Genomic DNA, 24033 nt, shown 5'->3' with positions numbered 1-24033 from the left:
ATATTCTACAAAATGTTTTAATTTTTAACTTTTGAAAATCGCATTAAAAATATATAAATGATAAATTACATCAGTTCAAAAATAAATTATAAATTTGACGTATCATTTAACGTATCATTGTTCTATTTAATATTTCTCACGAGCAAATTTCTAATTTCCACAACTAATCCTTTTGTATTTTTTAATCAACCCTTGATTTGGAATGTTGCAAATGCATTTCCACTTCAAACGATATAAAACGACAAACTTTTCCAAGCTTCTGGAAACTCTTTCGACTCCATATTCTCCATAGCTAGGACGTGGCTTCAACATTCATCTCTTATCTTCGCGTTGTCCGAAACCATTCACACTTCTTGTCTTTCAACTTTTATGTACGTTCTTCCTGTCCAATCCTCGAACTCCACAAAGTTTTTTCAGTTGTCCACTTGTCTTACCACTCTCGTTCATTTAAGTTCTTTTTTCCATCCATGTCGATTGCAAATTCAGTCGGAAAAGGGACAAGGAAATGTGGCACAATCCTCCTTGATGCCATCACTTTTTTTGTCTTTCTTTTCCTCGACCTTCTTGATGCTATTCTTTGTGTGGTATACAAGTTTCTTGATGAGTTCTTTGAAGGTAAAGCCTCTCCATGTTATTGTGTAAAAAAGGGAGAGCAAAGTGCAGATTGTGCTGATGGAGAGAGGGATTTGTCAGAGACTTTGTATGGAAGGAAAAATGTATTCAGGGAAATGGGGTTTCTTGGTTTTGCAAGAAAACGGGAATATAGAAAGAAAAGAGATGGTTTTGGTGGTGGAGGAAGGTTGGTGAATAGGTGGTCTGATTGTGGATGCGAGTCTTGTGTCTCTTGGATGAAGAATGGTTGTCAGAAGCTTCATGTTGTTGTGAAAGAGCTGCCACAAGGTAATTTTTAGGCCATGTATTTGGTTTTTTTTTAATCATTAATTTTGAACTGCAATGAAGCATTAACAAATGAAAACGAATTATGTACGATTTACATTCAGGCCTTAAACAATCAAGAAGCTGAAAAGCTGACTTCCTGTGTTATTTCTCTTAACTTCATTGAGCATTCACCTTTTCACTTTGGTAATTGATGGTAGTTATTATCGAAGTACTGCCCAACTTAGCCTTAGCCACAATATATAGAGAATTAATTGGAATGAGTACTAACAGAGATTTAAAATTTAACACCTGTCAATTATTCTTTTAATTACATCTGTCAATTACTCTTTTAATTACATTTATCAATTACTTTATAACTAGGGTGTAGCAGTTAATGTAGTGTTAAATGGTTGTTGATTTTGATGCCAGTCTTTTTTGTTTGACAGTAGAAAGTGATGATTCAAGAGGAGAGTCAGCTGAAAATGTGATTTTTTTACATGGATTCCTTTCTTCTTCCTCGTTATGGACAGCTACAGTTTTTAAGAATCTATTTGAACCGGTAAAGGGTCAATACAGACTTTTTGCTGTTGACCTTTTGGGATTTGGAAGAAGTCCAAAGCCAAGTGACAGCATGTATACTTTGAATGATCATGTGGAAATGATAGAGAAATCTGTAATCTCTCCATATCGGTTGAATTCTTTCCGTTTGGTAGCACATTCCATGGGTTGCATAATTGCTGTGGCCTTAGCTGCAAAGTACTCAAAGTTTGTCAAGTCAGTCACTCTTGTTGCACCTGTGAGTGGATACACATTAGTATTTAATTATTCAGTAGAAGTTAATAATCACCCTTTTCCAATGCAAAGTTTTCTACAACACCCAAAACCCATGTCAAAAAATGTTTCTGAAACATGTTAATTGCCTATAGCAGAACTAAGACAATAGCCAAGTGGTGTTGAGTATTCGACTAATATGACTTCTATTGATTATTCAATCAACCAGTGTGTTTTTGTTCACTATGTTTGGATTCAATTGATGTCACTTGAACCTCCGTTTTCTTAATTCCCTCTGTTTCATCTGTTTCCATTTATCTCACATTGAACATGTTGTGTGCATTCTACATTTAGGTTTACTTCCCCTCTGCAAAAGATGGAAGTACTTTAATGGCGCTTGAAACACTTGCTGGGAAAAGACTCTGGCCACCATTAGCATTTGGTCAATCGGTTATGTCATGGTATGAGCATGTGGGCAGATTTTTCTGTTTCCTCTGTTGCCGGAACCATAGGATGTGGGAGAGGCTTCTGAAGCTATTGACTCAAAGAAGGTAACAAATGAATCACTCTTTATTGATCAACACACACACAATTATATAGAAATGTAGGCAGACATACACATATATGGATATGTACATTCAGCACAACAATTATGATAACTGCATGTTTTTTCACTGTTGGGGCATCAATGACAAGCTTCTGTCTCATTAATTTTACCTTTCCAGAGAACTCGATTTCATGACAGTAGACTTGACAAGGCATACCCATCATTCTGCTTGGCATAGCATGCATAATGTCATATGTGGAGGAGTAAAGTTTATGGATGACTATCTGGAAATCTTGAATAGATCAACAGTAAAGGTTTGTATCATCCATGGTGATCAGGACCCGATTGTCCCATTGGACTGCAGCGTCAACATCAAGATGAAGTTCCCATACGTAGAACTTAACATTATTCAGAACGCTGATCATGGTACCGTAATCCTTGGCAGAAAGAAAGATTTTACTGAGAATTTAGAACGTATATGGGCATCATCCCAGATGTGACTAGGATAGAATTGTATCATTTAGAAGCTCATATCCAATAAATCAGGTTGAATGAAGAACAAAGGAGAATTAAGAAAGGCCCTCACACCAATCCCATTTAAGCTGTCTACTTATATGAAAACACGGAGCTGCATTCGATCCGAGCACCAATTATGTTCAGAACATTTTCCAGTTCTTTTCGCTGCTTTGCCTCTGTTGCTCTGTTTCCTGTTCTTGGATCTTTGTTTCTGATGTTGGGAGTTCCATTATTTTGTTGGAACCTCACTCCTATTCTTATCAATAAAACTGCTATTCAAAAAAAAATAAATTTGCTGGGAACATTTTTTATAGAGCCAAATTGTTCTTGCTGGAATTTCATGTGTCATTCCTGATGAATTCCTGATGTTTTCCCATTTCCTTAAGGTTAAAGGAGAATTAGATTAAGAGGTCTTAACCTTGTTTATAATCATAATTAACATCATGCAAGCTGATTGATGGTATTCTTTGAGAGATTTTGAAATGAAAAAAACCACAAAGGAAATCCAAATTCATCTCCAAGTAGTTTCGTGGCATTTCCCCTATAGCTCTCTAATCTTATTGTTCTTAGTTCAACCATTCTTCATAGCATTATGATTTGAAACTGAGGGATGCTTTTTACAACAAGAATTCAATGAAGCCAGATTCTGGACAGGCATCAGATTATGATTTCATCTTGGAGCATTGTTTGCATACGTCCTGAAGCTACAAGTTTCTAATTGGTTCAAGATGTAAGCAATGAAAACGGGGAATAATTTGTTTAATTGCTGACATTCATTACCAGACAAAGTCCAAGGGTCTTGTCATAAATCCATCCAAATTTCGTCATTTTGAATGATCCTGTTTTTCTGAAACCACGTGCGGACAAAACCGTTGGCTTTTTGGTTGTTGGGTTTCAAGGTTTAAGAGATTTTCTTTTTTAATTAGTTAAAAAAGTTATTGGAAGAAAGGAACAATAATACAGAGTGTGTGACATTTAGATCTCTTGCTGAAGACTTTTTGGTTTCTTCCTTCTGATAAATCTTTTCCAGTTAACCATCAAAAGGCAGAATCTCCTCAACCATTCAATAATTCAATCTTTGGATATTTATTATTTATTACAAGCTTGAGATTTATAACTTAAAAAAAAACAAGTAAACGGCGTTGATATTTTTCCAAAACCAGACACGTACAGCGCCTTTACCCTATTTAACACATGAAGCATGCTTCTTTATGGAGATTTGTTTTGATTTATACCCCCCAAAAAATTCATTTAAAATACAAAATCTTGAATTCGATTGAATGAGTATAAAATGAAAAAAAAAAAGAAGTTATTAGACATATTCAAATATAAGATATAAACACATTGCTTATTAATTTTTTATTAATAAAACAAATCTAATAAATTGATAATTTTTGGGTTCAATCTTTACATGGAACACATGGGAATAAAATTACATAAGAAGAAAATTAGACGCATAAGAATAAAATTAGAAGATACCTTTAAGTATTATCGCACAAAAATTAAATGATGCAAAGCATCAAGCAAATAAAATATAATATAAAAATTTAAAACATAATTATTTTAAATAAAGTAAAAGATTCAAACTAATTAAAATTATGTAAATGTTTTTTTTATAAATCAATTCATTATTTCAACAAGATCTATTAAAATTTTAACTTCACTTAACAACTGTCTCACAAGTTTCATGCTGCCGTTTAATGATTTAATTATTCTAAAATTGATAAACAAAAAAAATATAAAAATAAGATCTATATATACATATTTATTTATTTGTAAACAATATGAGAGTATTATTAGAAATAAAATAAAATATGAGATAAGATTTTTTTTTTTGCTGAAATAATTGTATAAAAGATAAGATAGTTAGGTCCCACATCATCTTCTATGGCAGTATCAAGTCTGAAGCAGGGGTAGGTGCAACAGATCCTTTACTTTGGTTCCATTGGAAAGACAAGTGAAGTGTGTCTACACCTAACATTTTCCATTTCACCATTTTCTCTTCTCTGCCAAGAACGATACCAAACCAAACCGCAAAAGTTGAAACAAGGAATAAATAACACCCACTTTTTTTTAATTATAAATCTGGGGTCTTTTTATCAGTAGTGTTAGATTTTGGGTGGCTGGTTTTAAGATCATGGATTTGGAATTCTTGCAATCTGTGGATGTTCAGATTCTTGTTGGTGTAGCTGTAGCGGTTTTAGCCATTGGCGTTGGTGCTGCTTATCTGTTTTCCTCTAGGAAATCCAAAGGTTTTGACTTTTCATCATTTGGGATTATGCATTTTTTTTAGCAGTTAGAGTTCAGCTCTTTTATTCGAAGATTAATTCTTTCTTCTTTTGATTGATTGTTCTTTGAATTTTAAGTAATGGGTGTATCAAATCCTGGATTTCTTTGTATGTTAAGGTGTGTTTGTGGCTGTTGGATAATGATTTTTTTTTTTGGCCATGTTTGTTATTGACACAGATATTAGCTTGTTTGTTGTTACAATGTAATTAGTAGAAGATGAAACAGGGCTGGTAAAGTCTTTATATTGTTTGAGTCATTGTTAGGATTGTTCTCTGTTGGTCATCGTTTATTCAAATTTCTGCATGTTTTGCCATACTCATTTAAAGAATGGTATACGTATAGAGTTCTGTTTCTTGAGTAAAGTTTGAAATAAAATGTGTGGGAGCGAATGGCTGTCATGTAAAACATTTACAGCTTGATATCTGGGATGGAATATCTGTATTAATATAGCTGTTTATGGAAGTATTCTTTTTTTCTTCTCCAAATAAAGAGAACTTATTATGAAAATAATGTAAAAACAGCTGAAGTTCTGTGTCCTGCTGTCAGAAGCAAGTTATTACTAATCAAGTTGGTTCCTTGTGAGCAATTCCATTCATAAGTACTGAATGACATTTCATGCTTAATTGCGAAGCTCAGGGTGTTGAGCAATTATAACTTTGCTAGATTAGCTTTATGACCGGTTGAGGTTGTTATTATGTGGCTCTTATAAAGAACAAGGTAAGCTGGAAACACTTGGAAAAGGTTAAAAGCAACTGGAGTCTATCTATGGCAAGATTTTGAAGAGTACTGTTCCGCATGATGATTGAGAAGTTGCATTGTCATATATGACAAGAGACCGATCTACTATGTTGGTTTAAACATATATCTTCTGATTTAGGCAAATTTTCAGGTTCTAGCAGTCTAGGCTATAGAATCTACTTGAATTTGGTACCATAATTCCCCCCTCCTACTTTTCCTGCTTCATTCTTCTTTCATCATGTTGAGCTCAAACTATTTTATGATTTCTAGTTTTTTTATTTGAATACATGATTATTTATTTTGCAAGAGCTGTACAATGTTTATGTTTCTATCCTTTTTAAAAAAATTGTATTTGAGATTTTGGAAATATTTATTCTCTTTTCCAAATGGATTTTTCCATGCTAATGCAAACATTAGAAGGGCAATCGCCCTTTTTTTAATACCTGCAAAAGTTAACTTATTGAGATGCATCTGCTTTTGAGTAACTTCTTCCTTTCTCTGAGTTTTGTTATTGTGTTGTTTGCTTATGAAGTTGCTCACATCATCATTTGTGCCTCTAGGCTGTCTAGATCCTGAGAATTACAAAGAGTTTAAACTTGTCAAACGACAGCAGCTGAGCCATAATGTGGCAAAGTTCACATTTGCACTTCCTACTCCTACTTCGGTTTTGGGTCTTCCCATTGGACAGCATATAAGTTGCAGGTTCAGTTGATTGAATCCATCCTTTTTGTATTTCTTCCTAATCTAATAGTTGTCAATACTTTCCAAATGCTTGTGAACTGGACTAATATATAAATTAGATGTTTTTCACATTATCAGGGGCAAGGATAGCCAAGGTGACGAAGTTATTAAACCATATACACCTACAACATTGGATTCAGATGTTGGTTCTTTTGAATTAGTTATTAAGGTACTTGCCTGAAAATTCTTGCCATTGGTGTTGACTTAAGTGTGATATTTATGTATCTGGGTGTTAAAATCTACTAACTTTATGAAGGAATATTTCTTGTAAATAGATGTATCCTCAAGGGAGGATGTCACACCATTTCAGAGAGATGCGTGTTGGTGATTACCTTTCTGTGAAAGGACCCAAGGTATATGGTTTCTTTTAAATGCATAAAGTGCTCTTGGCTGTAGGGTTCTTAGTTCCTATTGTGTCGTGTTTCACGGAGTTGTCTCAATAGAAAAGTATGCTGGATAATATTCCTATTGGTTTTAGCAACAATGATTTTTTTTTCTGCAAGTAGCCATTTTGCCCATGTTGCAACCAGAATTATTGGAAAATCTCAATAAAAATTATTTGTTACTTTCATTACTGTTGAGCATGATGCATTCTTACCAAACATACAACTTATTTCCTGTAGAAGAGGAACATCACTTTTGTTTTACATGTGCTGCTCTTCATTATTTGAAGGCTTGCTGCCTAGCTGGCTTTCTTGCCTCTTCTGAATTATGTTTGACGTTATGATTCACATTTGGCTCTCATTTCTTTATGTTGTTGTACTGCAAATTGTTTCTTCCAGGGGCGGTTCAGGTATCAACCTGGTCAAGTTAGGGCATTTGGGATGATTGCTGGAGGCTCTGGCATTACTCCAATGTTCCAAGTATGCTACCATTTATCAAAAAATGATTCTTTCAATATATTTGTTCATATTTGAGAGATGTTGACTTGCTATATGTTTTGAGTATAGTCTTTTGCAAGGTTTAAGTGTTTATATAATACGTCAACCTCTTTTTTTTTCCTCGGTTTCTGTTTCGGTTAGGTAGCCAGAGCCATATTGGAGAACCCGAAAGACACAACTAATGTACACCTTATTTATGCAAATGTCACATATGAGGACATTCTTTTAAAGGTACTTTGATTTCGTACTTCTTTGTTGTTAATCTTTCTACTACTTACTTTATTGACTAGTCCAAAATAATGAACGTAAGACAAGCTTCCTCTGTCTTTCCATATGGAGAAAAGAATACTAGCCTGCCTGTGTGGGCAATGCTGAGCTATATGAGGCCCTCAATGCAATTGTATACTAGTCAAGACCTGTTTTTCTGGTGCAGCAAGATCCAAACATAAGATTGGCCAAAACCCTTGCTTACTGAAAATTTATTTTGTTTTCAAATAATAAACGTCGTGGTGGATTTCATTTCCATATCATCATTATAAGAGATCACATTAGTGACATTATGAGTTTCTTCAAATAACTGTTATTGTTATTGAATGTTGCACATTTAATGTGCAATGATTATTATGGCTCTATGGATTTACTTGTACAGGATGAAATACAAGCATGGGTGGTTAGTGACTAGTTCATAGGAATTAAGAAATGCAATACTTGAAGGTTTAGACTGATCAAATGTGACAATTTATTTATTTGCAGGAAGAATTGGATAGCCTTGTTGCCAGGTACCCTGGTCGCTTCAAAGTCTACTATGTTTTGAACCAGGTAAGTTGCCTTTCTTATTCCATGGCAAACTCCTAACATGTTTTATCATTTCATCTGTTCATTTTTCTGTAAATCTTGTCAAAGGCCTAGGAGCAGAATGGCTTTATCAGAATCTGAAGTACCATTATATTCTTCCCCTCTCTCTTCTTCATGCATAGCAGCAATGCAAATACAAATATGATGGGTAATGCTGTTAAGCATTATCAAAATAAAGAAAAGTAATGCCAGAAAATTTTCTGCTTTGACTAGAACATGGACAACAATATATGAATTTTAAATACTTTTCAAATGTAGAAAGGACAAACATAGCGGTGCCTGTTAGAGAAATTATTTGAGAAGCAAATGGGTTTTGGAATTTATATCCATGATATTCCTTGTTTGTCACTTCATTTAGCTGGACAGATACAATTTCCTCTGATCTGTAATGCACTTGGTGTGTGGTTTGAACTGCTTGAACAATGTCTGATAAGTGTTACTTTATTTGAAAATCATGACTTTCGGACTAATTAATGGTGTTCTTACATGATTTACTGAAATGTCCTGTTGTGTGGGATAACCGCATGTGCATTAGAGTGGCTTATATACAGCATTTTTGATAGATGAAAGTTTCTATTGCTGCATCTCTTTTCATGTGTATGTAGTCTTGTGCTTGAAGGCTGCAGTTGGCTTCTTTCTACAAAACTGCATGACCTTGCTTATAGCCATTTTATTGACAAACTACATTATGTATTGTGTTATTTCCTCAGCCTCCTGAAGTGTGGGATGGTGGTGTCGGCTATGTGTCAGAGGAAATTATTCAAATTCACTGCCCTGCACCGGCACCTGATATCCAGGTATATTACCTATTTCTTTGTCTGATATGCCTATGTGCTTTAGGTATCTTTCAACTTATATCTTGAAAAAATGTTTTAAATAAAAAGTACTGAGAAGAAACTCTAATTTGATATTGGGATCTATAGATTCTAAGGTGTGGCCCACCACCCATGAACAAGGCCATGGCTGGACACCTTGACGCCCTTGGATATTCACCTGAGATGCAGTTCCAGTTCTGATCCCTAGTCAAGGTGAAGCCCCACCCAGCTTGTTATTTATCTTCTGCATTGGTTCGACCAAAGCCATTTGTTCTGTACTCTTCTGCTGTTGTAATTGGAAATTTTAACCATTGGAGCCAATGGCCTTTAATTCGGATGCTTTGAACTTTTATGAGGGTTTTCCATGACCATGTACTGGAATAATGCAAGTGAAGCTAGTGAACTTAGTAATCGTGATTTTGCAACTTTTATAGAACTTATTATTCCCCATTATAATGTTACTAGGGAGAAAAAGATGAGTAAAAGCAAGCAGATGACAATGTAGCTAATTAGCACAGTTGCTTTATGAGGTTGTGATTTTTTTTTTTTTTTTGTCTTTTGAGTGCTGATAGTTGAAAAGCAAAAGGGTCTGCTTCGTGGCTGTGCCAAGGTTAGTTGTCCAATTGGTCTGTCTGCATTCATTGTGAAATGTTTGCAAGATTGTTCATGGACCAGCTAGCTAACCTGATGGCCTTAACTAGGTACATGGATCAAATCCCGGACTGTTGCGCAGAGATCCTTCAACGAGCCATTTAGCAACTTTCTCCAACCGGTTTATATTAATAAACGCTTGTCATGGATCAGCTTGTTAGACATAAATGCCTTGATAGAATTCATTGGATGGATCCAGATCCCATAGAAACTATTTCCAAGGTACAAGCAATCTGGCCACAAAGTCTGTCCTCTTATTCCATATCCAAGATATTAAGACTATGAGTTTTGTTACCTTAACAATGCTTGTTAGGTATCATCATCCATCTACTTCTTGTATTTCCACTTGAAAGCTATGATCTCTATGTTTATAATAACAAATCTATCTTAGATTTGTGACCACTCATCAAAAAGTTGAACCCACATCAACCTCTAGTTTCCAAACACTTGATGCTCTCCCACTTTTGCACAGACTACTAAGAAGATTTAAATGGTGCAGTTGGATCTGCTATTTGCTTAAATATAGAAAAGAAACATGGACTCGGGGAAGGTAAATTCAAAGAAATTGACTAGTTGAGTTTTCTAGCTCAAGTTTCACCTGCCCTAGTTATCAACTCTTTTCTTATAACCTCATCTTTTTTATTAAAAAATTGGATTTGAATAAGCTATTCTAACCCCCCACCGTACAGATAACAAATAATTAATTTGGATTAACTGTTAAGGAAGTGTTAAATTCATGAAGGGAAACTTAATACACATGTATTAATTTAACTAATTAAATTACGCTAAGGGTTTTTTTTTTTGTTAATACCCAACGCTTCTTACCATGAAAATTTCACCTCCATTTATTTAAACAGCCAGATTGTGTTTCCAACCAACTCTTATACTCATCAAAATTTGCAAGTTCATGTTTTATATGTGATGGTGAAAATTTAACCTTAGCTTAGGGTCAATTGTAAATTCGATTTGTATTAAAAAATTAGTACATTTTGTCAGTATTAGAAAATTTCAGAAGATTTTAATATTGCTAGAGTACCTACCCTGCATGTTTCAGATAAAGTGAGCTGCAAAATTTAGTCCAAACCATTAATGAGTTGACCTAATTTCCTTTGCCCTCAATTTGACAGCTCGAAGCTGGTAATTGGTTTGGATTTGTCATAGCCATAGCCAAATATTTGAGAAGAAAGAAAAGAATATATGCATTTCTTGCTAAAGAAAAGTATACGTGCATATTTGGAACATGATGAATTATCATGACATTTAGATGATAATTTTTAAAATATTTTATTTTATTAATAACAGGTTGATTCGATTGATAAGATTAAATTATTTTAAAAATTTGAACGTTTTAATAATTCATGTTAATATTATCTTAAACTTAAATTACTTATATGTTTTGTATGTCTCGAAATGTTAATAATAATCTCTATCTATATTTCCCTAAATAATCTCCTATTTGGCATAATCTTGGTTTACTTAAATTAGACTAAACCACGAGAAGAAGTCTAGTGTAAAGAAAACTAAAGCCCGCTTCTTCAGAAAGACCCTATTCCCACGCTTCGTTTTCTTAACTCTTTTATTTGCTTACAAGAGAAGGAGAGAGAAAAATAATGAGAGAGAACTGAAACAGAAAAGGAAGGAAAGAGCGTTACAACTTACAACAACTACTTCCATTGTTTTGGTTTGGTTGCTTCTTCTTTTCCTCTCTACTCTCCCACAACATCACCAATTACCACAGTTTGATCTCTCCCTTTTCTTCTTGGTGATCATTTTCAACCCCAACAGTTCACAACTGGCAGTTAATTTCCCTTCCAATCTTTTTGGATTCTTTTTTCTTGGTTTTCTTTGCTTCATTGCTGAGAGTTTGGATATTGTTTTCTTTTCTTTTCATCTGGGTTTGCTTTGTTTTCTACATTGGTTTTCTCCTTTACCAGCTGGTTTCTTGCTATTGACTGAAAGTATAGATATTTTGGTTGTGGATTCATGGCTAGTGTAAGTGATTTGAATCTTTTTTCTACATGGGAATTCAATGGAGAGGTGATATAGATTCTTGGGAATTGGATACTTTTTTTTTTTGGTTATAGTGGATTTGCTTGGATTGGTACGTACATTACCATGGCTGAGAAGCATGGCTCTTCTATCACTAGGAAATCTTTCTTTTGCTTGTTTATGGCAACTACAATGTTGTTTGTATCATCCTGGTTGTTTGTGTTACGGTCAACAAGCCGTCCTAACTTCTTTGATCGTACATTGTTTCCAAATGAAAAGCTTCTGACTATTTTTAACAATGGCCATTCTGAATCTTCTAGTCAAAGTAATGTTGAATCTTCGAATGGATCAAGTCGAGCAATTCTTGCAAATAATGAAAAAGACCATGAAGAAGGAGAAGGAGAAGAACCTCCAAAGAGAGAAGTAGGATTTCAAGATAAGGATGGTGCCGCGAACTGTAATGGGAATTTTAAAGAACCACTTAAGGTTTTCATGTATGATTTAGACCCTGAGTTTCATTTTGGGCTCTTGGGTTGGAAGCCTGAAGGAGGTAGTAGTGTCTGGCCTGACATTAGAACTAGAATACCCTCATATCCTGGTGGATTGAATTTGCAACATAGTATAGAATATTGGCTTACATTGGACCTCCTAGCTTCAGAATTTTCTGACAATCCAAACAACCGTGCTGCTATCAGAGTGCAAAATTCTAGTGAAGCTGATCTCATATTTGTACCTTTCTTTTCTTCCTTGAGCTATAATCGATTTTCCAAGGTGAACCCTCATCAGAAGAAGAACAGGAACAAAGTTTTGCAAGCCAAATTGGTAAGGTTTTTAACAGCTCAAAAGGAATGGAAGAGGTCAGGGGGGCGAGACCATATTGTTATGGCTCACCATCCAAACAGTATGCTAGATGCTAGGATGCAACTGTGGCCTGCAATGTTCATACTTTCCGATTTTGGTAGGTATCCAATAAATATAGCAAATGTTGACAAAGATGTGATTGCGCCTTACAAACATGTAATCAAAAGCTATGTCAATGATACATCTGATTTTGATAGCCGGAAAACTTTGCTATTCTTCCAAGGAGCCATATACAGGAAAGATGTAGGTGCCCTTCTTCTTTGATATACTTCTGTTGGTCATACCAAGAATTCTGTTTCATGTATGCTTAGAGCTTTTGTTAGTCTAATCTTTTATAAGACTAGTTTTGCTTGGTATATTTTTTCTATTTTTGTAATCTTCACTTGTTTTCCTGTTATGAAAGTGAATGTTTTGATAAGTAGAGAAATTATTGATTACATTGACTCACTGGAAGCACTTTATGTGTGCAAAGCAATTTGGTCATCACGATGATCTGTGAGTCCTTTTCATTTTTCTTCAATCCTCTGTTCAGATGAATGATCATACTTCGGTTATTCCTATCAATGAGGTTTTACCAAGATATCTGCAAATAAACCTTGGTTTTCCAGCTGTCCTTATGGCTTACTTTTAAAAGTCATAATGAAATAACAGCAGCATTTATTTTGACCATTTCCTGAAATACAATTATGGATTTACAAAGAAAAAAAAAGTAACAATTCAATGTCAGCACCTGGATTTTGGAGGCCATCCAATTAAGTAACTGATGTTTTGCTTCTGCACTTTGTCATACTGAATTTATTTACTGTTCCCCTGCTTGATTGTTTTTGTTCTTGTCTTTCCTGCTTATAGGGTGGATATGCTCGACAAGAGTTATATTATCTTCTAAGAGGTGAAAAAGATGTACATTTCTCATTTGGAAGTGTCCAAAAGGATGGAGTCAACAAAGCTAGCCAAGGAATGCACTCATCCAAATTTTGCCTAAACATAGCAGGTGACACTCCATCATCGAACCGCCTTTTTGATGCCATTGCCAGCCATTGCGTTCCTGTGATCATCAGTGATGAGATTGAGCTTCCCTACGAAGATGTTCTCGACTACTCTCAGTTCAGCATATTCGTTCGCACATCAGATGCTCTCAAAGAAAGATTCCTTGTAAACCTCGTCAGGAGCATCAAGAAGGAAGAATGGACTCGAATGTGGGAGAAGTTGAAAGAAGTTGAGTCTTCATTCGAGTTTCAGTATCCCTCGAAGGAAGGTGATGCTGTTCAAATGATATGGCAGGCCGTGGCACGCAAGGCTCCTGCTGTTAAGATGAAGATAAACAAGTCTAGGAGATTCTCTCGTTCTGTTCCCCGCAAAGAGAGAGGGCTAAGAACTATACCATCACCAAGTAACTTCTGGTGAGAAAAGGGAAAAAACTTCACATTCTTTCATGGCCTTGTGAAGCATTTAGAGATCCGAACGCATTAGGATTTTGAGACTAAAACTGTATTATTTTTTGTAAAGAAGAAATTTAACAGACAAAAAAGGAAAAAGAAACCATAGGTCTAGACACTCACCTTCCATTTCTGGCTAGAGAATGTCTTAAATTCCTTCTAAGGAACTTCTCTCTTCATTTCAGAAGGAATATATGACTTCCAGGGAACTGAAGCTTTTCGGCTGTTAAAAATTTGGTTAAAAATCTTTGTACCTATGTACATATATTTACACAACTTACTTGTCCAGAAAGAGAATACATATTAGTTTGTTCTTCACAAAATTCTTGCTCAATGATTGGAAGTGTGCAGTGCCTGGATGATGATGTCTGCTGGTCTAACTCTGTGTCTAAGTAAAATTGGACTGTCCAAGATTTCTAAGTAGGAAACTGTATATAGATCAAACTTCAAAAACAATTATGTAATGTATCTAATGGAACTTAAATATTCAGATAAAAAAGTGTCTCCTATTTTAATAATAATAGTTATTTTTTTTCTACAGATGTTGCTAGTACATTGTGGCATAAAGAGGAAGTTATGGGCTAAGGCCTAAATAGGGAGAAGAGACTTTGCGCCCATAAAGTTTCACAATTGCAAGGAAAAATGAAAAAAAATTAATAAAGAAAAAGAATGGGGGCATCAGTGCAATTTTTGTTAGATTGAATATGGAATAAAGCAAAGATAAGGGGTCTATTACCCAAAAACGAAAAGGGTGTAAATAAAAACAAAAAACCCAATCTAAAACCTCTGAAAAACCTCAAAGGGAGACAAAAAAAAATGGCACTGTCATCGTCTTTGCTTCATCTTCCTCCTTCAAAACCCTTTGTTTTCCCAGCTCAACGGCACCGTTTTCCACCCTTCAGAGCTTCATTTAACTTTTCATTTTCTAATAAAACTAAATTCAATATACAAAATCGCACCTTTGCTGCAACAAGAAGAGCTTCTTCTTTAGTAGCTGAAGAAGAACAAGAAGAACAAGAACAAGAAGAGGAATTTGAAGCTGTTAACATTGCTGAGGATGTAACCCAGGTTCTGTTTTTACCCATTTTCCCCTTTAATTCAAAGAAAATTACATTGTAGTATTTCTTTTGTTTAAAGCTCTCGTCTTTTTTTTTTTCTTAAGGCTAAGATTTAATAATGAGTTTTTTAGTAATTTCCTTAATATGGGATAAAAAAAGGAAGTGGTTAATGTGGTTTAAGAGTATTTTTGTTGTATTTGATGTTTAAATTTCTCTGCTTTTACTGTTTTTAAGGATACGGTTTCAAATGGAAGTGGGGAATTTTGCTTTTAATGGGGGGAAAAAGTGATTGGTGTGGTTTAAGAGGGCATTTAATGGTGTTTTTTTTTGGCTGTTGAGAAAATGTGGGGGAAAACTGTGCAATAGGTATACTCCTAGAATGTTGATTTTTTTATTGTTGCTTTAATATCTTCTAGATAACTTAATTAGTGATTGGTTACATTAGGATAGACCTGTTATGTGTATTTAGTCATTTATTGGTTATGAAGAAAGAGTTATGGATACCAGGAGAATTGTTTATTCTTTTTTTGTAATAATAAAAAAAGGGATTGTGAATTATGCTTTGTGATTTGCTAAGGATTTGATGCAAAAGGTTTTTTACTTATTTCTTGTTTCTATAACCTTCTTCAGTTGGAGGTTATTACATTCTGAAGTTAAGAATTAAAAATTATTCAATAAATTTAGGCATGTCAAGGTTATGGCTTACTACCTATCACTTGACCATGCTGTTGTCAATTTTATGCCATTGCCCTTTAAAGTTTAAACCACCGTTCTTAATTTTCTAGGAAAATAATTTGTTTCCATGTTGTCACTAATTCTTGTGCCTTCAAGTCTTCTTTTTCTTTGATAGTAGTGCTTATGTTTCAAAACCTTTACTGATTTTGAGCAGTTGTGACAAAATTGATATAGTTGATCGGGAATACTCCAATGATATATCTTAACAAAGTAACAGAAGGATGTGTGGCAAACATTGCTGCAAAACTTGAATCCATGGAACCTTGTCGGAGTGTCAAAGACAGGTAAATATTCTGCCCATGATGGAAGTGTACAATCATGTTGTTTAGCCTTTTATGGTAGGTGAAGAGCAATTTCTGTTAGTGAATGATTCCCCTTGTGCACTGGGTCATCTTTTTATGCAAGTTTGGGGCATGAATCATATGCTTGGTTGTGCTTCAAGTTATCAATGGAACTGGAGGCTTATAAAAGTTATGGATGACCTCATAATGTACTATTATCTGCAAGTTCTTAGCTGGTTTTCATGTATGCCTGTTGAAAATATGTCAAAAATGAATGATGTTATCTGTTTTTCAATGGTTGACATTTTAGGATTGGTCTTAGTATGGTATCTGAGGCTGAAGATAGTGGAGCAATTTCTCCTGGGAAGGTTAGCATTGTTCTCTTTATGGCTAGTGCTCATGAAGTCCTCTGCAAATATGTGATTGATTTTTAAAAATTCTGGTCTCAGAGTCGTAGACACACTTGCACGGTGGAAACTACCTGTTCTTTTAGCATGATTATTATAGTAGTAATTTTTGTGGGTTATGTCATATGCAGACCATATTAGTGGAACCAACAAGTGGAAATACAGGACTTGGAATTGCCTTTGTTGCAGCAACTAAGGGATACAAGCTTATAGTAACTATGCCTGCTTCTATAAACCTTGAAAGGAGAATCCTTTTACGTGCATTTGGAGCAGAGATCGTTCTGACAGACCCAGAAAAGGGCTTAAAAGGAGCTGTTGATAAAGCTGCAGAAATTGTGCTTAACACTCCAAATGCTTTCATGTTTCAACAGTTTGATAATATGGCTAATACAAAGGTAATTGATGTTTTTTCTCATAGTAGACCCCTAAAATGGTGTTGGTTTACCTAAATGACTAAATGTGAAATTCACAGATACTATATTCAGACAGAGTTAGGTTAAGATATTTTTGCATGAACTGCAGGTTCACTTTGAAACTACAGGACCAGAAATATGGGAGGATACTTTGGGTAATGTTGACATATTTGTTGCTGGAATTGGAACTGGTGGTACCATTACAGGCACAGGACGTTACTTGAAAATGATGAACAAAGAAATTAAGGTTTCTTTGCTATTTAAGCTTGTTATGAAGTTCCTTTTAAATTGATAGCTTTAGTGCTCAATGGAATTCTTAAGCTTGTAACTGTTAGTTGTCAGAGATGTTTTTGATTTTATAGGGGTGAAATTTTGGTAACCTAACCTTATTGGATTTTTTTTTCTTTTCCTTTTAATAATGGCAATAGTACACATTTGGGAAAGGTTGGTTCAGCAGCATACATTGATTTATAGTTATTTTATGAACCTGCTGATTGGCAGTTTCATGTGTATTTTGCTCCATCCATTTTAATCTTTTTCATCTTCTAATTGACTGCATGTGTAATTTTTTCCCCTGTGATATTATTGTTTACTCAGGTAGTTGGTGTGGAACCTGCTGAGAGGAGTATAATCTCTGGAGAAAACCCAGGTCAAAATCTTTGTATTTTAACAACATAATTTTTCTTGGCTGTTTCTACCTCAATGGATTTGTTTGGCTTTGCCACTAATAGTAAAAAAAATTTTGGTGCAGGTTATTTGCCAAGCATCTTGGATGTTAAATTGCTTGATGAAGTTATCAAGGTGAGATTGTCTTTCCCTCTATTTCTCCCCTTCTTTTTCTTTTCAGGATGTAGAGCAATATCACTTGGATTTGTTAGGTTTATTGCGGTTCAACATTCTTGTTTGTGCAAAACAGGTTTTATGGCTAGCATTACTGTGGTTATGTCAGATTTATTTCCTCTCCCAGTGTATTGGATGCTTATCAGTTCACTGCAAAGTTTTCTTATTCATTCTTGCAATGACTAGTCTGACTGACCTCCAAACAAGATATGTCAATGATTGTGTTGTCCTATAACTCAGACATGTTCTCGTTTGAGTGGCCTATATAACTGAGTCGTTAGAGGACATAAAGTGTGTAAGTCCATTGAATAGGAAGCTTCTTCGAGTGAAAGAGCAACCAATCAGAGCTAGAGCATATCAGCACATCAACTTGTAACAAAATGCTAGGCTCTTTACCAATAATTAATAGTTTTGGCTTGTGAAAGTTTTGTGTATTCTAGGCATCTTGACATTTTAAGATGAATTGTCACAGATAACTTTTCAGAAGTTTACCAGTTGGAAGGCAGGGGGTGGTCCCTGTCTCCCAATCATATCAAATGATATAAGTCGAATATGCTTGCATTTTTCCTGTCTCTGTGTAAGACAATTTTGTGTTTCTGGCTTAGTTATAATCTTGTTTTTCTCTTGGGATATCTAACAAAATGAAGGTTCCCCCAACCCTCAATCCACCCTGTCGTTTGAGATGATTCTGTATGTATTGATCCATCAAGATTCCACTCGACATCATTTCTAAAGTCTCTCTGTTGTATTCAGGTGTTTGGATTTGCATTCCATATGATCTTGTAGAAAAATATTGCATTTGAGTCCTAGCGTTCCACTCACAACTTGATCTGTTGAGTTGCTTCTTATTGGTTTCTTAGCACGTGGTTTTACCATGTGATTTAGTTTCATGAACTTTCTGATTTTGATTTTGGTGAAAAATGTAGGTCACCAATGATGAAGCTGTTGATATGGCAAGGAGATTAGCACTGGAGGAAGGTCTACTGGTAATATGCAAATATATTTTAGTGTAGATCCTTTTAATAGTGTTTTCTCTTTTATTTGGGAGAGGTCTACATATGATTCAGCTGAAAATTTTCACTAGCAAAATAGAGATATTCTTCATAAGTTTCCACACAAAAGCTTTTGCTATCAGTAGGCAGCATAGTAAGATTGCTACTAGGTGTTTTTTTTTTGGAGGGGGGGGGGAGGAGTGGTGTGGGGCTGAGGGATTTTAAGAGGTCGTGGAAGTTTCTTTACCTATGTGTTAGTTATGACAAAAGAGAAAGTCCAGTTTGATCTTATAATTTACATTAATGCAGTGTTTCAAGCTGAGCCAGTTCTACTAACTGGGATACTTTGTCTATAGGTTGGGATTTCGTCGGGAGCTGCTGCAGCTGCTGCAATTAGCTTAGCAAAAAGGCCTGAGAATGCTGGAAAACTTATTGTGGTGAGAATTTTTTTTTTTTCCATTTTCTCTGTGATCCTGATAGCCATTGAAAATATTATTACTTAACAACTTAAGCCTGTGTGGTTTTAATTGTCTTTCCATGAAAAAAATAAAATTTCCTGCGTGTTTTTATTCTTGATGTATATATCTGGCTGCGAATTTGAAACAGTAAGAATAATATACATTGATTGACATTCTATAAGAAACTTTTCTTTGAGGGCTATGTTGTTCAGAATTAACCTCATTCAGAGCACTGCATTAATCTAGCATTGCATAGTTTAAAGAAATCCAATGCTATGCACCAGGCTGGACTTGGCTTTCCTTCATTACTTTTTGGACCAATAATAATCTGTATCCCATTATCAGCATTTTCCTATGTGGGTTCTGTAGTATGGACGGTGATAATAAGTGTTTTGGTTATTATTGGTCCAAAAAGTATTGGAGGGAATCTCAACCAGTATGAGATTCAAGACACTCACATAACACTTTGAAGGCATCATACTTTCGATCAAGTGAGTATTTCAGAAATAAAAAATTTTTTGGTGCATACTTGATACCTCATATGCAGTTGGTTAAGGGCCAAGAAATGGAGAGATTGGGAAAAGTGATAATTTTCTCATCAGATCCACTGAGGCAGCCTATTCAATTCCGTATGCAGGTAGATCAATGAAATTTATGAGACTAAGTTCAACTGATGATTAAAAGTTGGTCTAATAATCTCTGACTCTTTTTGTCGATAGGAATGCTGACAAAACGTTAAATTTCACATTCATTTGTTTACTATCTGCTCCCCACAATCAAAGCAGTCCATCATATCCTACTGTATCAGTTTCAACTAATGTAATAGGTTAGCTATGAGCTTCATGCTCCTTCAGTGCTCTAGTTAATCAAAACTGAAGGTAAGCATGCAATTATGCTAAAGCTCCTTATAAGGAAAGCAGGAAAAATATACTTCAGAACCATTTTCAATTTCAGTCAGAGATCAACATGCACTTCCAAATTAAGCTCTTTTTTCCAGTGTACACTAGCATCGAAACAGATAGACAGCATGCATATTTACATGCACAAACCTCAAACTAACAAATCATATGTGTGTTGTGTGTGTGTTTTTCTGTACAATTTGCCAGCATTATCACTATTTTATCAGATAGCTACAATCCATTCAGCACTGCTCTCTAATATGTCTTCCACTGGTTCTTAATGATATAGGTTATATTTCCAAGCTTTGGTGAGAGGTATATTTCAACTGTTCTTTTTCGTTCTATACATGAAGAGGTTCAACAAATGCAAGCAAGATAGTAGATTTGTTCTGCAAGATTCAGTCTACCATGGAATTCAATTCTCATTCTTTCAAATGAAAACTGGGCACTATACTATTTGACAGGTAAATATCCTTTCTTTCTAAACTTTTCCGTCTGCACTACAAGAGCAATTACCCTTGCTTTATCTTTTATCTATTGTTTTCCAGGTGCAACTTTCATAGAGGCGTCAGGAGTCCATACAAGATTTCTCTTAACAACTAACTTTCCAGTCATTCTTTGCTCATGTTTTCAACTGTTAATCAAATGCTTTGGCATATTCAGTGCATATCATGTTGCTACGTTCTGATTGTAGCATTGTAGGATGATCTCAGGGCTAATGAGTCAATTTGAAGATGTGCAAATTGTGAAGATGTGATTACAACCATTCTCAAGTTGCTGGAGTTAGTACTTCTAAAATCATGTGACACTAATATAGATGCTTGATATTCGTAACCAACTTATCATTTGTGCAAGTCTAAACCAGAATTTACTTGTAAGCATTTCACTTGGCTGCTTTCATTGGCAGTATCAAGTCTTCCAGACAGGCTAATAGCTTACTTAATGCACAGTTAAAACTGGCATTATTAAATGCTTCTTCCTATTGTATCTTGTTACATTTCTATTCTTGGCTGAAAGTTTTCTTATATTTTATGTCAAACAAATTCCAGTTTGGTGAAGCTCCCCTGTCTCTCAAGTTATTGCTGCTTTAAGTAATTATTTCATATTTCATTCTGCCAGGTTATCATTGTCAACCCAACTGGCAGAAGTTATTCAGTTAAGTCGCAATAGATGGCTGGAAATCCAGTTTTTGACAAAAGAATTAATGTCCAGCATTTGTTTGAATGTAAACCAGGAGGAGTCATCCTAGTTTGAAATGCTATATTTTGTAGAATATCCACTGCCTGAAGTGATGTGTTGGATACTAGGCTAGGTAATGCTGATCAAGGATTTATGACATGAAACAACTTTATGCATAAAGTTAGATGTCCACTGAAATTGCGTTTTATACAAATTTGCTATTGGATTTTGTGCCAGCTACTTGGATAATAATCCCAGAATACAGAGAATGTATGAGCATGATATCAAAAAATCCTATTATTGGGAATTCTTTGCTGGCCAATGCATTTTTAGAGGAATGGGCCTTGCTGTACCCTTTTACAATTTTAATCATGCAGGATAGAATTGATGTTCTTGTAGACACACAATCCTCCTTGAGTTTAATGCACATATCAATGGAAAAGATTTAGATGAACACACAATCTTCATTGATGAAAGAAGGCAATTTCTAAGAGTTTTCAAGATAAAGATTTGGATGCTCATTCAATTTTATTTGATTGATGCTTCAGCAATTACTGCAAGATTTGCTAATTTGCCTTAAAAAGGGTTTAGATTATACATGGAGTGCAAGAGATCATCAACTTAACTAGTTATGGAAATCTTGCAAAAACTTCTTATTTCATTTTTTGAGTTGATCTATCACACTCTTGGAATATTGGCATCTATCATCATGAATTACTCTGTACTTTAGTTTGAATATACACAAATTATAGTACAAACAATGTCAATACATTCAATTATTCAAACTTGTACTATAATTAATTATTAATCTCTTAATATTTATACTCTTTTAAGAATTATTTGAATACGTGGTTATCTTTTTATAACATAAATGTTATTTAAAATTTTCAAATTAAAATTTAAAACCGACCATTTTCTAAAAATTACCGAATGTGCTAAAAAAAAGAATAAAAATCATAAATAACATCTAAATGAGCAATCAATCAATCAAACAAATTATGCTAGTCTGGTTCGCTTCTTCAAGGATACAGCACAACTCTCTGCTTTTAATGTCTTGTGGTTAAGTTCACAGGACCAAAACCCTGACTCAAAATATCTCATGTGTGAACTTAAGGTGATTCTCAGCCTCAAAACCTTATGCTTGAAGAAAGCTCACAAAAATCAGTTTCTGATTTTTATTTTCGCCATTTTAAACCGTATTTAGAGTAAAAATTTATAATGCACCATCTTGTATAAATTACAAATTCATGAAGAATAGCAAGCTGTAATTTGATGCAGTGTCTCTGTAGCTTGCATATACCCGGAAAATACATTAATTAAACTTAATATAAATCCTATTTAATTTAATTGCTTTGTTTTGGGTTGAATTGGTCTTTGTTTTTAATTTATAAATCGAAAAAGATTTTGATGCCATTTATTTGGACCATTAGTCTCTATCAGAATATACATCAAACAAAAATTCTCATTTATATTAATCACATGGAAGAACCCAAAACCACAATAACATTATAAATTATGAAATACAAAATTTTGCGCCTCTCCCCATACTAAGAAGAATTTGACTTTGATTAGTTAGATGAAGATAATTTATTCATTCCAATTTTAATTTTCTCTTGAAAAAAAATCTAATTAAAATATATTTAATCCTATTATTTAGGGCATGCATGTGAATGGACCATGGAAGATTTATTCCAATCAAGTAATCATTCAAGGAGACCGCAAACAAGCAACTTTGCCTCTACTCCTAGCACATGCTACCCCTTTCTTAGTCTTAAAAATTTTAAATTAACTCATTAATTATAGCAATTATTTTTCCTTTTATGAATTAAATTCCATTGAAGAACCCCCTCCCCCTCCCAATTCCTTTCTGTTTCTCAAATTGAATAATTCTAGCCATGCAATTTGAGGGGGGGGAAAACAAAGAATTTTAACCAGAATTGAAACTGATATTAATTTGCTTATCAAAATTATAGAGATTTTTTGTAGAGTTAATTTTTGCTGCCCTGCACTGCCCTATGAGAAATATTTGCCTTTGCTTTCACTCACTTCTGTGGACCATATACTTAGCCTAATTTAAAGGCCATAAAGCAATCTCACTTAATGCAGTTGGACTTGCTTGTAACTTGAAAGATAAAATTTCATTTTCCCACCATTTATAGCTTAGATGTTGATTTTGGCCAAGAGAAAGAGAGAGAACATTAAACATGTTTTGAGGATTGGACAGAAATTTATATTTGCATTTAAAGTAGTGGGATCATAAGGTAATTTGGGAGGCAATAACTAGGATTATCGTAGAATAATCTACTTTCTTAATATCTAATTAATTTTTTTATCTAGCATATATATCCTCTTGCTACTATTACTAATATTATATATTAAAAAATAGCATAAGAGTATTTAGCTCATTGATTGGTGCATGATATCCTTGCTTAAAGCATAAGATTCGAATCCCCTTCTCCTAAATCTAAAAAAAAAAATTATTAGATATTGAAAAATAGGATTCATTATTAATTTAATTTTAATATCCCATTTATAAATTAGTTGACTCACTCATGAACTAATAGATTCAACTTTGAATTTATCCAATAACTATACATCATGTGTCAAAGAATACAAATATTTAAGATAACAATGACTGAGTTAGTAGCGTAACTCTTATATATTTTATTTTTTATTTCATTGATAGCCAATCATAAATTAGGGTTAAATTGGCCCCACATTTTCAGTTCTATGGTGAAATGCCAAGTTTTTTTTCTTGTCACTAAGATGAATAAGTGTGCTGGCTGTCTATAATTAAAACTT

At 34.4% G+C, this 24033-nt stretch overlaps 4 protein-coding genes across 7 annotated transcripts; all 4 read left to right on the top strand.

Annotated features, from left to right (window-relative positions):
* LOC18599772 lies at positions 266-2942 on the top strand. 2 transcript variants are annotated; one of them, XM_007029875.2, is made up of 4 exons: positions 266-900; positions 1329-1675; positions 2005-2201; positions 2376-2942. In XM_007029875.2, exons 1-4 carry the CDS (start codon positions 468-470, stop codon positions 2695-2697), a joined length of 1299 nt encoding a protein of 432 aa, XP_007029937.2. In that variant the 5' UTR covers positions 266-467; the 3' UTR covers positions 2698-2942. The 2 variants fall into 2 exon arrangements, with proteins under 2 accessions (XP_007029937.2, XP_007029936.2); XM_007029874.2 differs by having other exon boundaries at positions 268-900; positions 1326-1675.
* LOC18599771 (NADH--cytochrome b5 reductase 1) lies at positions 4576-9493 on the top strand. The gene is made up of 9 exons (XM_018122034.1): positions 4576-4965; positions 6301-6442; positions 6560-6650; positions 6757-6834; positions 7264-7344; positions 7504-7593; positions 8116-8181; positions 8928-9014; positions 9141-9493. The coding sequence occupies exons 1-9, from the start codon at positions 4851-4853 to the stop codon at positions 9231-9233; spliced, it is 843 nt and encodes a 280-aa protein (XP_017977523.1). The 5' UTR covers positions 4576-4850; the 3' UTR covers positions 9234-9493.
* On the top strand, positions 11300-14372 carry LOC18599770 (probable arabinosyltransferase ARAD1). The gene is made up of 2 exons (XM_018120846.1): positions 11300-12776; positions 13383-14372. The coding sequence occupies exons 1-2, from the start codon at positions 11799-11801 to the stop codon at positions 13935-13937; spliced, it is 1533 nt and encodes a 510-aa protein (XP_017976335.1). The 5' UTR covers positions 11300-11798; the 3' UTR covers positions 13938-14372.
* Positions 14746-21563, top strand: LOC18599769 (probable S-sulfocysteine synthase, chloroplastic). 3 transcript variants are annotated; one of them, XM_007029869.2, is made up of 11 exons: positions 14746-15037; positions 15937-16046; positions 16354-16411; positions 16582-16845; positions 16973-17110; positions 17461-17512; positions 17615-17664; positions 18630-18689; positions 19052-19132; positions 20342-20516; positions 21172-21563. In XM_007029869.2, the coding sequence occupies exons 1-10, from the start codon at positions 14786-14788 to the stop codon at positions 20429-20431; spliced, it is 1155 nt and encodes a 384-aa protein (XP_007029931.1). In that variant the 5' UTR covers positions 14746-14785; the 3' UTR covers positions 20432-20516; positions 21172-21563. The 3 variants fall into 3 exon arrangements, with proteins under 3 accessions (XP_007029931.1, XP_007029929.1, XP_017977937.1); XM_007029867.2 differs by lacking the exon at positions 21172-21563 and adding an exon at positions 20601-21110 and having other exon boundaries at positions 14747-15037; XM_018122448.1 differs by lacking the exon at positions 21172-21563 and adding an exon at positions 20601-21110 and having other exon boundaries at positions 14950-15037; positions 15917-16046.

This window comes from Theobroma cacao, chromosome 5 (assembly GCF_000208745.1).
Source record: "Theobroma cacao cultivar B97-61/B2 chromosome 5, Criollo_cocoa_genome_V2, whole genome shotgun sequence".
NCBI lineage: Eukaryota > Viridiplantae > Streptophyta > Magnoliopsida > Malvales > Malvaceae > Theobroma > Theobroma cacao.
This window is presented reverse-complemented; position numbering and strand designations above follow the sequence as displayed.